The sequence below is a fragment of the Microplitis demolitor genome, chromosome 3, assembly GCF_026212275.2.
Source record: "Microplitis demolitor isolate Queensland-Clemson2020A chromosome 3, iyMicDemo2.1a, whole genome shotgun sequence".
Taxonomy (NCBI): domain Eukaryota; kingdom Metazoa; phylum Arthropoda; class Insecta; order Hymenoptera; family Braconidae; genus Microplitis; species Microplitis demolitor.
Genome location: NC_068547.1, coordinates 11,121,957 through 11,142,322, shown reverse-complemented (window position 1 = coordinate 11,142,322; position 20,366 = coordinate 11,121,957). Strand labels below are relative to the sequence as shown.

The window sequence follows — 20,366 nt, the reverse complement described above, 5'->3', positions numbered from 1 at the left end:
GGAAACAAACCCTAAGGATCTATTTTACCATTCGTGATAATAAATCCTACATATCCAACAAATAAAAAAAAATAAAATAAAAGACAGGATGGTAAATCTATGTAACTATAATAATTTATGACTGAAAGTATATACTTGATCATACCTTACATGAAAATAATGATTTTATATTATTAATGATAATAATAATAAGAGTATTCAAGAAAAATACGATTGTTGTAGAAGCAGAATCACGATCGATCGAACTTTGAACTAATTGTCATCAGTGCGCGAGTGTATGAATCGCGCCAAATTTTTTGTTATTTTTTTTTTTTAGGCTAAGGCATATATCTAAAAATTTATTGTTTGATGTGTTGATGTGTATCATGTAAAAAATGTTATGAGTGTGAATCTAACTGACAAGTGGGAATTTTTTAAATTTTTGAATAAATAAATAATATGTAAGTAGAATAAAAATAAAAAAATGTGTATTTAAATTAATGAAAAATCAGTAAGCGGATATTTTCAAATTTTATTATTTTGATTTGTTTATTTAAAATTTAATAATTGTCTGATGTCTGCTACATTTCCACTCAAAAAAATTTTTAGTTATTTATTAAATAAATTTTTTATCCTTACAAGATATTTTATTATTTATTTAAAGTTATTTACTGAACTACACGACAGGAGTATTTACAATTGTTGTTGAGTGTCGTGCTAATATATAGTGTATAGAATCGTTAGTGTGTAGATCAACATCATAAAGTGCACACATTTTCGCAGTTGAGTCGGCATCGCGTGATAAAATACCCGGCCAAGTTTAATATAAGGAATAACGAAACAGTGGCATTCAATTGACGTTCAAATTTGACTTTTCATTTTAATCGTAAATATATTAATTTATATTTAAAATCGTTATAGTTACAACTTTTTAATAAATTATTTCATTTCAAGGATTAAAGGTAAAGTTCAATTACGTGCATGTGTTTTATTATTATTGTTTTTATTTTTATTTATTGCATTAAATTATTTTTTTACATCATAAAAATTATAAATAATTACTTTTATTGCCAATTATATGTAAATATTATTGTTTTAATTGGAGTATGTATAATTATGTGGCGCCAAAGTTCAAACTTTAAGTGTTTTTATTTTTTTTTATTCGCTTTTGAATTTTTTTTCTACTAAAAAATAAAAATAAAATAATAAATTTTTTATTTTCAATTACTGTCAAATTATAAATTTAATATTTATATATGTAAATGTATGAGTGTGGATGTAGCAGACATCAGACAAATTTAAAGTTATAAATAAATAGTATAAGTAGTTAATAAAATTAAATTTTAATAAATGCGCATGAAAAATTAAAAAAATTTTGAAATTAATAAGTGCATTTTTTTTTAAATTAAATTTTTTTAATTATTTACTCTATTTATTTATAATTTTAAATTTGTCTGATGTCTGCTACATTCACATTCGTATAAATATTTATTGTTTTAGTTTTATACTTTTTACTAGAATTTTAGTTACTACATAAATAATTTTATTAATAATTTAAAACTTACGTCAAGTAAATAACAAATTATAATTTTTTAATGATTAATGATTTCAATATAAATGAATTATAAGATTCATTATTGCATTGTAAAATATATTTCATAGTATGATTCATAAATTCATTTTTCAAGAATAATAATTGAATTATTAATACATTAGTTTTGGTATAAATTAAAAAAAAAATTACTCGATAAAATTTAAAATAGATTTCAATACTCGATTGTTAAAATTTGTAAAAAAAATACTATGATTAATTATCATATCTTATCAAGATAAATAATTAAAATTTTTGTGATAACTAATATTCAAAATAATCTTAAATTCAATTGATATTCGAATGATTCATATCGGGAATTTCCAATGTAAAGAATAAATCATTTTGTTTTCTTGAATATTAAAAATATTTAATAATCTATAAATAAATAAAATATGAATATTTTTATATATAAATATTTAATATTATACTCAGTACTATAATTGCTGTTACGCGCAGCATCTAGGTCTGAACCTTGACATAGAGCCAAAGGTTAAACAAAAGTGTTCTAAAAAAATAATAAAAATAAAATAATTTTTTTTGAGGTAGTAAAAATATCTAAAAATTAAAGAAATATTATTTTATTTTTTTATACGAGTTTTTTTATAGCCCATAAAATTATTTATATTTAAAAAAAAAATTCCTTTACGTAAATGGAATAAATTGAATTTAAAAACCAGGATAAATTTAATCAAATATTTTTACTTTTTTACTGGATTGTTAAGTGAATAATTTAATTATATTCTTAAGTTTAAAATTCCTTAATTAAATGAATGAAAAGTATACGTTTGTACCAAGACAATCAGTAACTGAATGTTAATTTTATTCACTCGAACCATGACAGGGGACGTATTTAATAATACGTTTAATCAAAGTTGAAGCTAATACAATGCATACATAATTACATAGGTCACGTGATGTCATTATTACCATATAAAAAACGGCAATTCGATAAATATTTTACATAACTGTTAAAAAAAAATAATAACATTAAATAAATAAACAGACCATTGGATTTTTCGTAAAATAAAATTCATTAGCAAGCGTTCAAAATTTAAATGACTTTTTTTCTTCTTTTTTCAAGTATCAAATATCATCTCTTTCTTAAATCTTTGAATTGTAAAATGAGATAAGAGAAAAACAGACGATCTTATCGGATTCCAACGGTACCTATTGTCATTTTAATGTTAAAAAAATTAATAATTATTTTAATCAGTTTAAAGAAATCAATAAACAATTAATTTGAAATAATTTTGATTTTCTATATTAAGGAAAAATAAATAAGCATAACTTTAAAATAATAACATACGTACATGAAAAGTTGCGTAACATTTTACGGTAGACCTGTTTTTACTTACGGCCCAGGTTGTTTTAAAAGTAATAATACTTTCACGATTTTTTTTCTTATCATGCTTATATGTTCATGAAATCTTGAAAAACAACAATACTCTATTTTTAGAATAATTCGTGAATTGAATTAAATTAATATTTAATATGAAGCTACTCTGCAATTTTTTTTTCTTTTCACATTGATACTAAAAGAATAAAATATCAAATAGTAATTATTAATAATAATATTCAATCATACGATGTTAATCTCCTTGACTCTACCAATCTTCATTGGCAATTGCCCAGTGAAATTAAATAATTGAAGATTACTGGCCGTGAGACCAATCATCTGACTGTGTCTCCATGGTATTTGCGATTGAATTTCACTTGACTTATTACTTTGATCAGAACATAGTTTTTAAAATAGCATTTAATATTTTAACTTTTAACTTATACTTCCTTATACAATAAATATTCAATGTTATATACATTTGCGTTATTTTTTGTTTAAAGGTACAAGGTATGAATCTGAAGTGGTGTTATATGATTTTAAGTACAATAATCTATGCTAATGGATTTGGAGATGTATTGTCAGAAAATGCAAATCTTGAAGATAAAAATATTTCATTACAATTTATTGGATTGGAATATGAAGATGCATGTTTCAAATCTGCTGATTCCGAATGGAAATTCATTCAAAATCCAAATAATGAAACTCTTCAGCTATGGGTAAATTTATTATTTATTTTATTTATTATTTAAATATTTATTTACATTTATTTTTTCGTTGCAGAAAGATTCATTAGATACATATGCTTCAATAAAACGTAAATGTTTAAAAGACATTGATGATACTATAAATGAAACTCTGTCTTCAACGATTGAATACAAATTGAATCTTGTTAGTAAACCTGGCGATGCATTACTTGAGCCTGAAGACTGGACAAGCTTTACTTCATTCATCGGTCAAGCAGAATTAACAAGATTAACTGGAAATTATACATCAGGATCGAATAATTTATTACGTAAAAGTAATTTTATTGCTATGGATTTAAAAAATAAATTATTTTCTATTCATATTAATTATTTTTATTTTTATTTTATATAGATGCTGAGGATTTGTTGAGGCGGAATGGAAATAATGAAGATAAATTAAAGGCATGGATATCTTGGTATCGAACATTACAGCCGCTCACAACAAAATTATCAAACAATTTACAATTTGTTCAGAAAGCTGCGGTTGCGAATGGTCAGTGAAATAAACATACTTATTAGTTATAATTCTATGAAATTGTTGAGTATTTTCTTTACGCAATTCTTCCTTGTTGTATTGCATATTAACGAGCTTAGCATCATAAATGTCCTTGAAAATTATTATTAATTTTTTTTCCACATTTGTAATAAAAAAAACTATATATATATTAGACTTATCCATGAAGATCGACAATTTTTTTTTAATTATATGGAAAATATCGTTCGAAATCACGAACAAAAATACTGTTAAAGTTTGAGCTCTTCATATTAATATTAACAACCTCCTCATCGCAATTTTCTATTTCTCATTATGTTCCCAATAACATGGGAAAAATTTTTTTTTGAAGTTCGAAATTTTATCACTCACCAGGGAATCAGCGTATTGGAAAAATCAATAATATTTTTGTCGAAAATTGAATGCTTTACAAAAAAGATCTCTTCTCATTTTTCGATAAATTTAATTTTTCAAAAGATATTCGAGGTCAAAGTTGGATTCATAGTAAATTTGAGTATTATTTGACTTTTTCGGCGAAACTATCAGACTTATCTTAAAATGTTATAAGACCTTCTTTGTAGATCATTTCGTTTCCTACAAATTATCTATTATCAAATTTCCGAAATTTTCGAAAGTTCTTTAGTTATTTGCGTTTAAAAGTAAGTAAATAAAACCGACCAGAATACGATTTCTTGGATCGAATTCAAATTTAAATGCAAATAGCTAAAGATCTTTCGAAAATTTCGGAAACTTGACAATAATTTGTTGGAAACAAAATGATCTACAAAAAAGATCCTATAACAGTTTATGATAAGTCTAATAGTTTCGACGAAAAAGTCAAATAATACTAAAATTTACTATTAATCTAACTTTGACCTCGAATAACTTTTGAAAAATTAAATTTATCAAACAATGATAAGAAATTTTTTTTGTAGAGCGTATTTTCCGTATAATTTTGAAAAAAAAAAAAAAAAAAATAGTCGATTTTTTTTTAATCAGTCTACTATATAATATATATATAGTCTTTTATTTTTCTTAATAATAATAATAATAATAAATTTAATTTAATTTTCTTTCATATAGGTGCTAAAGATGTAACAGAGTACTGGGAAATGCTAAGTGAATACAAAGATGGTTATAATGAAGCCAAATATAAATGGAGTGAAATTTTATCTTTGTATGAGAAATTAAAAAAATTTGTACGAACTCGTTTAACTCAAAAGTACAATGATCTCATGAAAGATGAAAAAGGAATACCTGCTTATTTACTTGGTAAATTTATTTATTATTTATTATCAGAATATTTTTATTAGTAATTTATTATTTAAGGATCCCTTGAAAGCCATGATTGGACACCTCTTGCGATGGATGTCATACCGTATCCCAATTATATTTATGATATAAGAAAAAATCTCTGGGAAAAGGTAACTTGATAATATTTTACCCATTGAATGGATGCTTTTTTATTTTCGAATATTTATTTTTATAATTTATATTAAAGTAATTTTATTATTATTTATTTAGAATTTAATAGGAAAAAATTTGTATAAGTCAGCGTCACGAATAGGTAGCATAACATTAAAACACGTACCAGAAGTACAATTTTTTGATAAAAGTTATTTTCAAGGACAATGTCCACCACGTTTAGTAAATTTTTGTCGTCAAGGCACAATGAGTGTTAATACATGCTCTGAATCATCTCTTTCTAATTACTTGTCAGCTCATAAAAATATTGCTAAGGTTTTAATTCATCAAATGTCTGAAGAAAGTATGCCAATTATTAATAATGCAAATCGTTACTCTGGTAAGTAATTTTAATTTTTTTAATTTTTGACAAATTTATTGTTTATTGTAAGATAACTGGCAGACTTCCGATCTCTTTCAAGGGTTTTTATTTTGTAGTGATATTTCGTTATTCCATTACTTACATTCTCAGACCATAACTTTATAAATTATAGAAGAAAAAATTTTTGTTAAATTTTATGTTTTGCCATTATTAAAAAATTTTAACAGCTCATACATATTTTTATGTTTTAAACATCTAATTGATAATTTTTTATGATTATTCATCTGATTTTTAACAATTTTTTTATATACATATATGTTAGAGTGGTCGTTGAAAATTAAATTTTTTCAGATGCTCCATAAAAAAAGCTTCTTTTTAGTGAAAAAATAGGTGGGAAATTAGGTTATTTCCTTTTTGAGTAAAAAGAACACGTGCCTCAGGACGATCAAAGTTCATTTTCCAATACAATCGCGATTTTTTTTTTAGATATCTCTCTTAGATATCTCATGAAATATGCAGATTAAAGGAAAAAATCATAGGAACAATTTTGTAGGAAATGAAATTTTTGACAAAAAAAGTTATATTCACTTTGTTTGTAAAATGTGTATTTATGAAGATATTTTTGAAAAATTTTTTTAGAACTTATCAATTGAGCATTTAAAGAATTACGAATGTTAAAAAAAAACGTTTTTTTTTAAATATAGACAACTTCGTAACTCGTGACAAATCAGTCATTGAAACTTGTTATAGTTTCTATAGACTTAGAAAAATGTTATTTTCAACATTCGTAATCCTTAAAACGCTCAATTCATAAGATCTAAAAAAATTTTTTTTAAAATATTTTTATAAATACAAAAAAAAGGAATATTTCTTTTTTTGTCAAGAATTTAATTTCCTACGAAATTGTTCCTATAATTTTTTCCTTTAATCTGCATATTTTATGAGATATTTGAAGAAAACAGCGATTGTTTCGAAAAATGAACTTTGATCGACCTGAGGCACGTGTTCTTTTTACTTAAAAAGGAAATAACCAAATTCCCCACTTATTTTTTCACTAAAAAGAAGCTTTTTTATAGAGCGTCTGAGAAATTTAATTTTTAACGACCACCCTAACATAAGTGTATATAAAAAAAATTGTTAAAAATCAGATGAATAATCGTAAAAAAATTATCAAATAGATGTTTAAAACATAAAAATATGTATGAGCTATTAAAATTTTTTAATTATAATGACAAAACATAAAATTTAACAAAAATTTTTTTTCTATAATCAATAAATTTATGATTTAAGGCTGTGAGTAATGGACTCACGAAATATCACCACAAAATAAAAACCTTTGAAAGAGATCGGAAGTCTGCAAGTTATCTTGCAATAAACGACAATTAAAACCGACCAAAAAGATATGTCTATATACATATTGGAATTTTCCTAAACAATAAATAAATTTTTTTTTTATTATTAAATTATTTAATAGCATTAGAAGAAGGAGTGTCAGAATTATTTGGTATTTTGGCTTCAAGTCAAGCATGGCTTACAACATTAAATTTAATTAACGAGACTGATAAAACTGAAGAAGCTCATATTGTCTCTATCATGATAACAGCTCTAGATGTACTCCCACGAATGGCGTACTATCTAACTGCTGATCAATGGAGAATAGATATTATTAGAAATAATACATTTGATCCAGATCATTTAACAAATTCCTGGTGGGAATACAGGTAATAAATTATTTTTCATAATTATTAATTATAATTATAAATACGAGTATTTATTTTATAAACAGATCAGAGTATGAAAATATAGTACCTGGTTCTTCCGAAAAACTCCCGACATTTTTAGATGATAGTTTTATTATTAATAATCGTCCATATCTTTCGTAAGTATTCATTTGTAATATCAGTAATCAAGTAATAAAATTACAATAAATAATTTAATTAATATACTATAATAGAAAATTTATTGGGACGATAATTGGTTTTCAAATTTATGAACATATAATGGAATCAACCGAAGTAAGAACAGAAAAACTAGAAAAAATTCCTATAAATCATAATTTTATGTAAGTCGCTATAATTTATATATACAGAGAAAAAAAATGGGAATTTATTCAATTTTGCTTAGGGGAAATTTCTTTTTTGACATAGCAAGTTTTGCTCTATCAATATAGGAAATTTTACTAGAAAAAAATGAAAATATAACGATATTTTATAGAAATTTTACTCACATATTATAGGGATATCTTCTACATTATCATTAGAAATCTGGACATTGAAAAATTCCTCTGTTAACATAGCTGAAATTCCTAAGTTGACATGGATATTTTTACTATGTCAGCCTAGGCATTTTCCCTATATTAACAGAGTAATTGACATAGGAATTTTCCCTAGATTTGCAAAGAAAAAATTTCTCTGTTAACATGTGAAATATTTCTACGTTGACAAAGTAAAAATAACTATGTTGACATAGGAAAAATTTGTATGTCAACATCGAAAAAATTGCTATGTTGCATAAGAAAAGTCCACAAGAAATTAAAACCAATAAAATACCAAATATTTTGGTCATTATTACTATTTCGGCCTTAAAGCGATAAAATAGAGATGTGTGAAGGGTTTAAGATACATATACGAAAATAGAGTTTCAAAGTTTTCGAAAAAATTTTGTGTAACTTAATTAAAATTTTTTTATAGGATCTCTTATCATCAATTCAATCAATTAATTTAATTTACTTAATAAATTACGTAAATAAAAAACCATCAGTTTACATATATTTAATTTTTACATAAATGTGAATTTTTTCTATGTTAACATAAGAATAATTTCTATGATAATATTGAAAATTTTCCCATGTTGACATTGAGAGATTCCCTACGTCATTAAAGGAATTTCAGCAACGTTAACGCGAGAAGTTTTGCAATGTCTACATAGGAATTTTTTCTGTGTTAACATGCAAAAAATTTCTATGTTAACATCGGAATCGGTCCTATATTACATAGTTATTTTTCCAATGTTGGTATAGAAAAATTAAAATTGTCAATGCAGAAATAATTCGTATGTAACAAAGCAAAATTTTCTATGTAACGTAGTTACAATGCATGTGTTGACGTAGGGAAACTTACAACGCCAACAAAGGAATTTTCCCTAAGCAAAATTAGAGAAATTTACATTTTCTTTCTCTCTGTGTATCAATTTATTATTTGTATATAAGTTTAGGGCCAGTTTTTCAAACCGAGTTTATTTATATCCGGGTTTTAATTAATATTGCTAGTATATCTATGGGGCATTCCACGCCAAATCGACCACTTTTGACCCCGACCCCTTTCGATTTGGTTGAAAATTTTTTTTCCTTTTCTACTCCATTAAAATCATTTTTCACAATATTTTCAAATTTTTTTACCTAACCCAAAAAAAAGTTAGGAGTTTTTCAAAAATAAGGCTTTTATTTTTTTTAATAGCTATAACTTCTTCAAAAATTTAGTAATTTGGACGTTTTTTTTTCAAAATTTTTGTCTTTGAATGTACCTTTCAGAAAAAAATTTTAAGATGATAAACTCTATAAAATTTTTGGCTTTTTTGAGAAAAACCACCGTTTTCTTAAAGTTCGCCATTTTTGATTTTTTTTTAATTTCTCAAAAAAAAACTTCAATTACTTCTGCAATTTTTCCCGCCAATCCCGGAGGGGGCAGACTTTTCCTTCTATTTTTTTTTTATCAATTGAAAAAAAAAATTTTCGCTCAATTGAGCTTACCTTACAAAACAACGCTCTGGAAATTTTTGAAAATTTATTGATGATTTCAGAGTTTGAAAAATTGAGATGAAAAAATTAATTGAAACTGGTAGTCCTCGAAAAAATTTGGATTTTTTCTAAAAAAGTGAGAAAAAAGAAGTAAGATATCTATAAATAGTTTTATTGTAATTTTCTTTTTTTAACTACACCTGAAAACAAAGAAAATTTAAAAAAAATGTTTCCTTTGGTTTATTTTTGACCACGTCACAGGTTTTTGAAATAGCGATGTGTGTTAGATTTATTTTTCGAAAACCTGTGACGTGGTCAAAAATAAACTTCTTTTTTCTCACTTTTTTAGAAAAAATCCAAATTTTTTCGAGGACTACCAGTTTCAATTAATTTTTTCATCTCAATTTTTCAAACTCTGAAATCATCAATAAATTCTCAAAAATTTCCAGAGCGTTGTTTTGTAAGGTAAGCCCAATTGAGCGAAAATTTTTTTTTTCAATTGATAAAAAAAAAATAGAAGGAAAAGTCTGCCCACTCCGGGATTGGCGGGAAAAATTGCAGAAGTAATTGAAGTTTATTTTTGAGAAATTAAAAAAAAATCAAAAATGGCGAACTTTAAGAAAACGGTGGTTTTTCTCAAAAAAGCCAAAAATTTCATAGAGTTTATCATCTTAAAATTTTTTTCTGAAAGGTACATTCAAAGACAAAAATTTTGAAAAAAAAAACGTCCAAATTACTAAATTTTTGAAGAAGTTATAGCTATTAAAAAAAATAAAAGCCTTATTTTTGAAAAACTCCTAACTTTTTTTGGGTTAGGTAAAAAAATTTGAAAATTTCGTGAAAAATGATTTTAATGGAGTAGAAAAGGAAAAAAAATTTTCAACCAAATCGAAAGGGGTCGGGGTCAAAAGTGGTCGATTTGGCGTGGAATGCCCCATAGATATACTAGCAATATTAATTTAAACTCGGATATAAATAAATTCGGTCTGAAAAACTGGCCCTTAAGGACAACTCAATTACTGAATAATTTATTAATATAATTAACAGTAAAATGATACAGCATGGAAGCGTCGAAAATTGGAATGAAGCAATAAAAAAGTATTTACAAATATATGATGTTTCTGTGGATTCTCTACTGAGTTACTTTTCACCATTTGAAGAGTATTTAGACGAGCTGAATGATGAGGAGCTTGTTAATTTGCCTCTAGAACTTGAAAAAAAATTAGAAATTCTTGAGGATCTATACCAAAAAAATTTAAATAATCCTATAACTACAACTGAAGCCATTAATTCTACAACTACTGTGCCAACAAATCTAACGACAGATTTTCATAAACAAATTGAACTTCCGTCAAATACGAAATCAACTGAACCACAAATAAAAAATAATTCGTCATCATCTGAAATCATTAATCCGACAAAAATTCCGGTTAAAGTTACCGAAAAACCCGAGACTATACCGGTTAAGGTTAAAAAGGACAGTAATGATGGTGTAAAAAAAGAAGACAAAGGAACTGCAGAAATAGTAAATGAACAAAATAATGAGGCTGGAAAATTAATAAAAAGTGGAATGAGTAAAGCTGTATGGGCAGTTGGTTCTGTATTGATTGCAACTATTGCGATTGTTATTATAGCAATTTTCGGGCGACGAAGGTGCCGAAAAACGCCAAAGAATAGACGTTATGTTTAAGTATAATAGTACTCTTAACAATAATTATTTATAATTACGGCAGACGATCTATGTCCTGTATTCTCCATGTTCACGACCGGTTTCCACCTACGACCCGTAGGGATTCACTCATGCATGTGAATAATACACATAGATTTCTAGCCATTGGTTTTCGTTAAACCCCACACATTCCCTCGAGTAACATAGATGACATCTGCACTCAGACCTTCCGCTCTCTGTTTTTGGTATGTATAGATTAACTATATATACCAAAAGCTCTATCAGTTAGTCTGTTAGGCCCAGCCAGTCCTTATGCTTGTAAATGTGTAAAGACATTTAGAGACGTAAGGACTGGTGATTTTGATGACAGTTATCAATTTAAAGATAAAAGTATTAGTTTATATGGCACAATTCGTATATGCTGATAAACAAAATAATATAGCGGGAAAACAAGTGATATAGCATCTTATGTTTGTAATAACAATGCCTCGGGAAGAAGACCTAGTGATGTACCATCTGGTACCACTATTGAACTATCATCTAAATCAGGTGCTATTACATCCATCTATAAATAATAAAACATAATTTTTTTAATTATTATTGTTATTAAGAATAGGAATGGTTAAAAAAAAATTACTCACAAGTTCAGATATTTCATGTTTCAACGAATTTTGTACACTCAAGTAGCATACTTGAATTTGTGACGTCTATAAGATATCAGTTTTTTAGGCTGTTTTTTGACATATCGATAAGCCATCAAAATGTTAACAAAACGATCAAAAATTTATGTCACTAGCTTATTTTTCTCAGACCAGCTTTCCCCCTTAAAAGACATCTTTATGACACCTTAAAGTTGTCTCTGTGCTACTTGGGCACCTACAACAAATGATAACTTTACCAAATTTTGGGTAGAAAACTTTCTATATATAATTTAATCCTGAAATTAACATCAGAGATTTTGGCGCATATAAAATACTATAAAGTGTAATTGCTGAAATCGCTGACTACAAAATTATCAGCCAACCGAAATATCTCGGTGTATTCTGGAGGTTGCGGGGACCAGACGGTAGTCATCTCTCTGTAATTAGAAAAAAAAAATATTATTACTATTATTATTATTTTTATTATTATTATACAAATTAAAATGTAAAAATATGAAATGTCTTAATTTTAATGTAAAAAAAAAACTATAGATTTATATGATCCAATTCTTAGTACTTCATGTTTTCTACAAACGCTATGAAAAAAAAAAAAATTTTTTTTTTCTAAATATTTGTTTATCCAAACGAAAGACGCCATTTTTTGTAAGCTGATCAAATTTAATACTGAAAATTCTAAGAAATTAATATCTCAAGTACGTTGTTACCCGGATAAAAAAATTATATATAATTCAATATAATCATATATAATTCTATATAATTATATATGATTTAGAGTAGAGTCTCTATAACTTTTTCGTTCTGAAACTTTGACTTCCCTTAATTTCTCCTCCGACAGCAGGGGGTGTTCTCTCACTATCACTCAACTGTACATGCGCAAAGGTAAAGCGCGGTTCTGCTTATAGGCGTTGCGCATAAACTGAGTGTTCTAACCCTAAGTTTGTATACGTAAATAAACATTTAAGTTAAATAAGCTTTAATATTGTGAAAATCAATAAAAAAGAAAAAAAAAACTTATTACGTGATGGAAAATGAGTTTCACTGGAAAAATTGATTTTCTATTTAAGAATTTTAACAACATTAAAATTGATATATTAATTTTGGAAAAAACCTAACCTTTAAAATTTAAAAACTCGTGGGTCGTTTCGACTGACTCACTGTTTTTAAGCCACGCCTTCTAGTAAAAAGAAAGGGTACTTCTACAATTTTAATTCCTGGAATTTTGGATTCGTCTCAGTCAAAGTTAGAGAAACTTCACTGTATATAGAATTATATGATTCATATAGAATTATATATAGTTATACAGAATGATATATAATTATACAGAATGATATATAACGCTAAGAAAAATCACAGATGATTATATATAGTTTTATACAATTATATATAACTATATATGATCATCTGTGATTTTTTCTCAGCGCTGTATATAATTCTATATAAAAACATATAATTCTATATGAATTATATATAATTCTATATAAAAATAGAAAAGAAAGAAAAATACCTTCGGAGTGAAGATATATATGTAAATATGGGTGTTTCGAAAAAAAAAAAAAATTTTTTTTTTTTGTGGTATCCCAAAATTGGAAGTATAAATAAAAATAAAAATTTGGGTACCAATCTGGGCTCTTAATAATGATATTAAGGTTTGCCTCAATCCATTTTTCTATTTTCCGTTTAAATAACACGGGAAAAAAAAAATATTTTTTTTTTTTTTTAATTTTCTAGCTCACAAACCAATCAATGGATTTTTATGCACTATTAATGTTTTCGTAGGAAATTGAACGCTCTACAAAAAAAGTCTCTTATCATTTTTTGATAAATCCCACTGTTCAAAAGTTATTTAAGCTTCAAGTCAAATTTATAGTAAATTTTTAGATTTTTTTACTTTTCCGGCGAATGTATCAGTAACAATTTGTAAGGAATAAAATTATCTACAAAAAAGTTCCCATCACATTTTTTGATAAGACTGATACTTTCACCATAAAAGTAAAAAAATCTCAAAATTTACTATAAATTTGACTTGAACCTTAAGTAACTTTTGAAAAGTGGGATTTATCAAAAAATGATCGGAGACTTTTGTAGGGCGTTCAATTTCCTACCAGAATATTTATTGTGTATAAAAATCCGTTGATTGGTTTGTGAGCTCGAAAATAAAAAAAAAAAAAATTTTTTTTTCCGTGTTATTTAAACGGGAAATAGAAAAATGGATTGAGGCGAATCTCAATATCATTATTAAGAGCCCGGATTGGTACAAAAATTTTTATTTTTATTTATACTTTCAATTTTTGGATACCACAAAAGAAAAAAAATTTGTTTTATTTTTACCCTCATAACAGCTCATATGAGCTCAAAAGTTACTATATATTACTAAAAAAATTCTCACTAAATTTCAGCCAGATATCTTTAAAATAAAGCTATCACAAATGGGGACCCCCTTTCTCATTTAAAATACACGCGAAAATTTTTCATTTTAATTTTTCGTTATTAAGACTGTAAAAAAATTTTTTTAAAATTCAACCTGGTATCATTTCATAGGAAATTAATTCTCTATACAAAAGTTCTTATGCATTATGTACGTCAAACAAACTGGGAAAAAGTTACAGGGCTTCAAAGATCGACAGAAATTCAGTCTCCTCAGTGTTAAATTATTTTTTGTTATTTTTCATTTTTATTCGATCAAAAAAAATTTTTTTCAAATAATGAGAAGGAAATTGAATTTCCTACAAAAAGTATTTGATATCATACATACGTTACATGAATGAAAAAAAAGTTACAGAGATTAAATGTTAACGAAAAATTAATTTTTAAAAATATTAATTTTCTGAACTTAAATGTTAACGAAAAGTGAACTTGATTTTTCGTTGATATTTCAAACCCTTTAACTTTTTTCGTATTGATTTGACGTATATATGATATCGAATACTTTTTGTAGGAAATTAAACTTCCTACAAGACCGTGCTTGTCATTATTTGAAAAAAAAAAATTTCCGATAGAATAAAAATGAAAAATAACAAAAGATAATTTAACACTGAGGAAACTAAATTTTTGTCGATGTTTGACGCCCCGTAACTTTTTCCCAGTTTGTTTAAAGTACATATTGCATCAGCACTTTTTGGAGAGAATTTTATTTTCTACGAAATTATACCAGGCGGAATTAAAAAAAAAAAATTTTCATAGTCTTAATAACGAAAAACTAAAATGAAAACTTTCCGTGTGTATTTTAAATGGGAAAGGGGACCCCCATTTGTGATAGTTCAAGTCTAAAGATACCTGGCTAAAATTTAGTGAAGGTTTTTTTTATAATATAAAGTAACTTTTGGGCCCATGAGAGTTTAAAAACAAAGTTTTTTTTTTTTTTTTTTTTTTGAACACCCCAATATATATGTACGTAGGAGAGGGAAGTCACCGATGTTATAAGCAACAGCGGAAGAAGTTCGGTGCTCACCACGAGATCGCGCCTACCACTTGTAGTGTCCCTGGTAAGAAACTTATCTCAAAACTGTGAAATTCCAAACTTGAGACTATTCCGGCCCGGGTACTCCTCCGTTATTTGGCAGAGTGAAAAGTACCTTTTTTGATGGTAATATAGTACATTCTATATTACATAATGACAAAAATGTTCATTATCAATGTTTCCATAAATAATTTTTCTTAGAAATTAAACTTGGACTTTAAAAAAAAAATGATTTAAATAAAAAGTATAGAGCCTCTACTATCCAAAAATTCACAATTTATTTAAAAAATTGCATAGGAATTCAATTATATATAGTTCTACATAATTATATATAATCATGTATAGTTATATATATATATATATATATATATATATATATATATATATATATATATAGGGCCATTTTTTATATATAATTATACATAATTATATATAATTTTTTTTACCCGGGTAGGTACTAATGAGATAAAGAACTTGAATACTTTCCGAGTATGAAAAAAAAAAAAAAACATGTCGCGAATGAAATAGTTTAATAAATGTTATTTATTTAATTATTAAGTAGATTATTAAGCAAAAAAAATTAGTACCGGTACACAAACAGCGTTAAAAAATGTATTATTTTTTATACTTAATTATAAATTAATATAATAAATAAATTTATGAAATAAGATTATAAAAAGACGTGTAACTGACACGCTGGTAATTAATAAAAATAACAAAATAATTGAATAAATCATTTATTTCAAATTGAGATTAATTGAAATCTCATAATTAATAAATTAACTACCTTGTATATTCTGCGAAAATTACAAATAAAATAGATTTACTGGGCTTAATCGAGAGACACTTCTATGGAGGGTAGAGGTACCTCTACTCTCCAAAGACACTATACGCGTCTAAACTCGATGATTGCTAACTAGTAATGCGGAATGACCGTCATTTTGAGTTGTGGTCACAAGACGGTCCGCTGACGGTCTTGTGACCGACAGACCTAAATGACGAGCCTGTTCTTATGCGAAATGACCATCACAAATTTTTCGGTCAGAGTCCGTCATTTCGGACCGTCAAAATATTTTTTGTCTCAACTTTGATCAGTGGCATCTAGCTAGAGGATTTGTGACTGTCATCAAATTTTTTGGTCACAAATTAACGTTTAATCAAGAATTTTGTCAGTCACAACCAGCTAGATGATTGGACGCAATATTTTTTTGTAAATGATTGAAAAATTTATTTTTTTTTTCGTATTCTTATCTCGTGGTATTTTTAAGAAAATTACGGTTTCAAAATTTGAATTTGTATAAAAGTTATAAAGGTATTTGTATGATGTCACCATAATTGTGACGGTCCGTTATCTTATGAACGGTCCACTAACGGTCTTGTAACCATGACGTGACGGTTAAAAAATGACCTGACTGTCAGCTTCACATCACTAATGATATCTAAAATTGATTTTTTTATCACTATGTGATCCCGAGCTCTCGGCAGCTGGGTCTGTGACGCTCATAAGCATTACAATGCTGACATTTATAATTTAATATTTTTTAAACAATTACCTAAATTTAAATAAATTAACGTGATACAAAAACACAATATATATAATAGCATATTACACAACTAGGGAGACAAATAGGACATTCTAAGCCGCGTGTGGAATTACCTATCCTAGACGAAGGCGAGGGTGGCACACACATGGGTTGGAATACACTATTTTCCTCCTTTGGTCTTTAATGTACTATTCCTTACTTGTTTTCGTGCCCATAAATAATTCAAAACCCACTTGGGGGCAATCGATCTTCGAAAACAAAAGTTGGTGCTGTTGGATCCTGAGATGCCCAATTTTGTGATGTAAGAGTAAGATGCTGCAACTTATCTCAGACCGAGTAAAAAATTTTTTACCCGCGAATCGGATTTACTTCTAATATTTTCGACCCTACCGGTCGCTTGCATCGAAGATACAAACTGTCAATAACGAAAAAATAGCATTTGACTTTTCTTATCAAAAATTTAATTTCCTACAAAAAAATATCGATATAATTTTATCATATTCAGTACCTTACCCATATAATTCTTTTTATCTATTCACAGTAACTATAACCCATCTAAGGCCAGTGTGTGCGTAAAGACTCTACAGTGTAGAGCGTTCATGGCTCTGTACATACTAGTACAATGCTTCTTCTAATGTCAAATATAAAATGAATAAATATTTCTTTCCCACTTATGAAAATTATGATTGTTTTAAATAAGAAGAGCCTAAAATATAATTATATATATGTATATTAGGGTTCCGTTATTTACCAACTAGATTTTTTTTTAGCAGCGCCCCTAGATTTTTCGTTTATGATCTAAAAACATTATCAAATCCATATAAACCCTTAATATTCATATTAAACTGTGCCGCAAAGACAATACATTTCCCGTTTGAACAACATGGGGTTTTGGCGCGTTTGAAATTTAATTTTTTTTCTCCTAAGCAAGTTAATATACAAAGATGACAGATACATATTTTTGTAGAAAATTAAACGCTCTAGAAAAAAAGACTCTTATAATTTCTTGATAAATTTACTGGTTTAAAAGTTATTAAAGGTTAAAGTTAAACTTATAGTAATTTATTTGATTTTTTTACTTTGATAGCAAAATTATCATTATTTAAATAAACGTGAATTGTTTATTACGAAAAATATTTAATTTTAACTGTGCTATCGAAAAAATTTCTGTCAAAAATACAGATAACTGAATAATAATGTGACTGACGAGTTAAGTTCAAAATTTTGAAATTTATTGGAAAACATATAATAGATTAAATAAACTTTTTACATACTGATTAACGCTTCATTTTACTGAACATTCTTTGGTAGCATTTGGAAATTTTGTTTTTTATACTCACTCTCTAAAAACGAATTATTGAAATTCACTGCGAATCATTGGATATGTACTAAAACCAGCTATAAATATATCACTGATTGAATTAGTGGTATATTTATAGCAGGATAAATAGTGACTATCCACTAATTCACGGTGAATTTCACTAATTCATTTTTATAGAGCACTTACTCTCTTAATCTGAATTATTGAATATTCACTGATGTAAATAGTCCCAAGTATATCATTGCAAATCAGTAAAATGTTACTGATTCAATTAGTAAAAATCTATTTACTATTAGAATCAGTAAAATTTTACTGATTCAATCAGTGGAAATCGCTTGACTACTCTACACTGAGAAAAAAAAATATTATTTTCCAAGCAAGAATTTCTTGGTTCAAGAAATCCGTTCAAAATATTTATTTTATTATTATTAATTATTAATTTCTTCAGAAAAGAGCATCAAATTTATTCTTGTTATTATATGAATTTGATATTACATTGCGAGTAAACAAAAGAATAGCTTTACTTGAATTGAATAAAAATTATTTCTTTCAATTCTACGGAATTCTTGAGACAAAATTATGCATTCTCGAAAATTATCAAGAATATATGTTCTTGTATCAAGTGAATGTTCTTGATAAAAGTATTTTTTTTTCTCAGTGTAATCAATAAAATTGTTACTGAATAAAATAGTGATCGTAACAGATGTAATTATTCATAACTACCGATTAAGATTTTGATGCGGAGAAAAATCAGTATTTATTGATTAAATTTTTCGGACTTCTGTCTTAAAAAGTCTTTTGATCTCTGAAAAAGTCTTTAGAACTATAGAACTGAGTTTTTAAGACAGAAGTCCGAAAAATTTCCACCAGGGCATGAAATAATTAATAAGACAATGTCAGGTTATGCATTACCTAAAATGTAAATCAACTGCATACTCAAAAACATTTCAGAATTATTTTACTCATATTCAATTGAGACCAATAAATAAGTTTCATTATAGTATATAAATTATGAATTAACGTTTGTTTATTAAAATATTTAAAACTTACCGTAATAATAGTGTAATATAAGTAATAACCTTTGATTGTAACTTGCAAACAACCTCTGTCTAACGAACAAGCTCCCAAGTATAGATGGCACTCTTTACTGCTGTGAAGCTAAATTCACTGATTAGTCAGTAAATTGATTCAAAGCTACTGATCTTTCAGTAAATTTTGTAACTACTGGAAAAGTCAGTAACATTTTTACTGATTCAGTTTAAGAGAGTACGATTTGAATAACATATTATTTTTTATTTTCGTCCTTAAGATAGAGTATTCTTCAGCCGATTGAACAGCTCTCTCCGCAGTATCATTCTTGTTAAATCTGAAATAGTGGAAACGACTGACAAATAGTGTGTATACACTATTTTACAGCTATAAGTATACCACCTAGTATACTTATGACTGTGAAACAGTGAATATTTACTGTTTTAGATTAAGGGAATTGACTACTTCTGGCTGTTTGAAAATTAAAAAAAAAAAACAAAATTTCCAAATGCTACCAAAGAATGTTCAGTAAAATGAAGCGTTAATCAGTATGTAAAAAGTTTATTTAATCTATTATATGTTTTCCAATAAATTTCAAAATTTTGAACTTAACTCGTCAGTCACATTATTATTCAGTTATCTGTATTTTTGACAGAAATTTTTTCGATAGCACAGTTAAAATTAAATATTTTTCGTAATAAACAATTCACGTTTATTTAAATAATGATAATTTTGCTATCAAAGTAAAAAAATCAAATAAATTACTATAAGTTTAACTTTAACCTTTAATAACTTTTAAACCAGTAAATTTATCAAGAAATTATAAGAGTCTTTTTTTCTAGAGCGTTTAATTTTCTACAAAAATATGTATCTGTCATCTTTGTATATTAACTTGCTTAGGAGAAAAAAAATTAAATTTCAAACGCGCCAAAACCCCATGTTGTTCAAACGGGAAATGTATTGTCTTTGCGGCACGGTTTAATATGAATATTAAGGGTTTATATGGATCTGATA

The 20,366-nt window shown here is 26.4% G+C and overlaps 1 protein-coding gene across 4 annotated transcripts; it reads left to right on the top strand.

Moving 5' to 3' along the window:
• The first annotated feature begins 140 nt into the window (after positions 1-140).
• On the top strand, positions 141-13,015 carry LOC103570546 (angiotensin-converting enzyme). 4 transcript variants are annotated; one of them, XM_008548324.2, is made up of 12 exons: positions 141-440; positions 763-941; positions 3,413-3,628; positions 3,693-3,930; positions 4,008-4,148; positions 5,232-5,420; positions 5,478-5,572; positions 5,673-5,952; positions 7,409-7,655; positions 7,721-7,813; positions 7,889-7,996; positions 10,718-13,015. In XM_008548324.2, the coding sequence occupies exons 3-12, from the start codon at positions 3,422-3,424 to the stop codon at positions 11,358-11,360; spliced, it is 2,241 nt and encodes a 746-aa protein (XP_008546546.2). In that variant the 5' UTR covers positions 141-440; positions 763-941; positions 3,413-3,421; the 3' UTR covers positions 11,361-13,015. The 4 variants fall into 4 exon arrangements, with proteins under 4 accessions (XP_008546546.2, XP_008546548.2, XP_008546547.2 ...); XM_008548326.2 differs by lacking the exon at positions 763-941; XM_008548325.3 differs by lacking the exon at positions 141-440 and having other exon boundaries at positions 459-865.
• Positions 13,016-20,366: the final 7,351 nt, after the last annotated feature.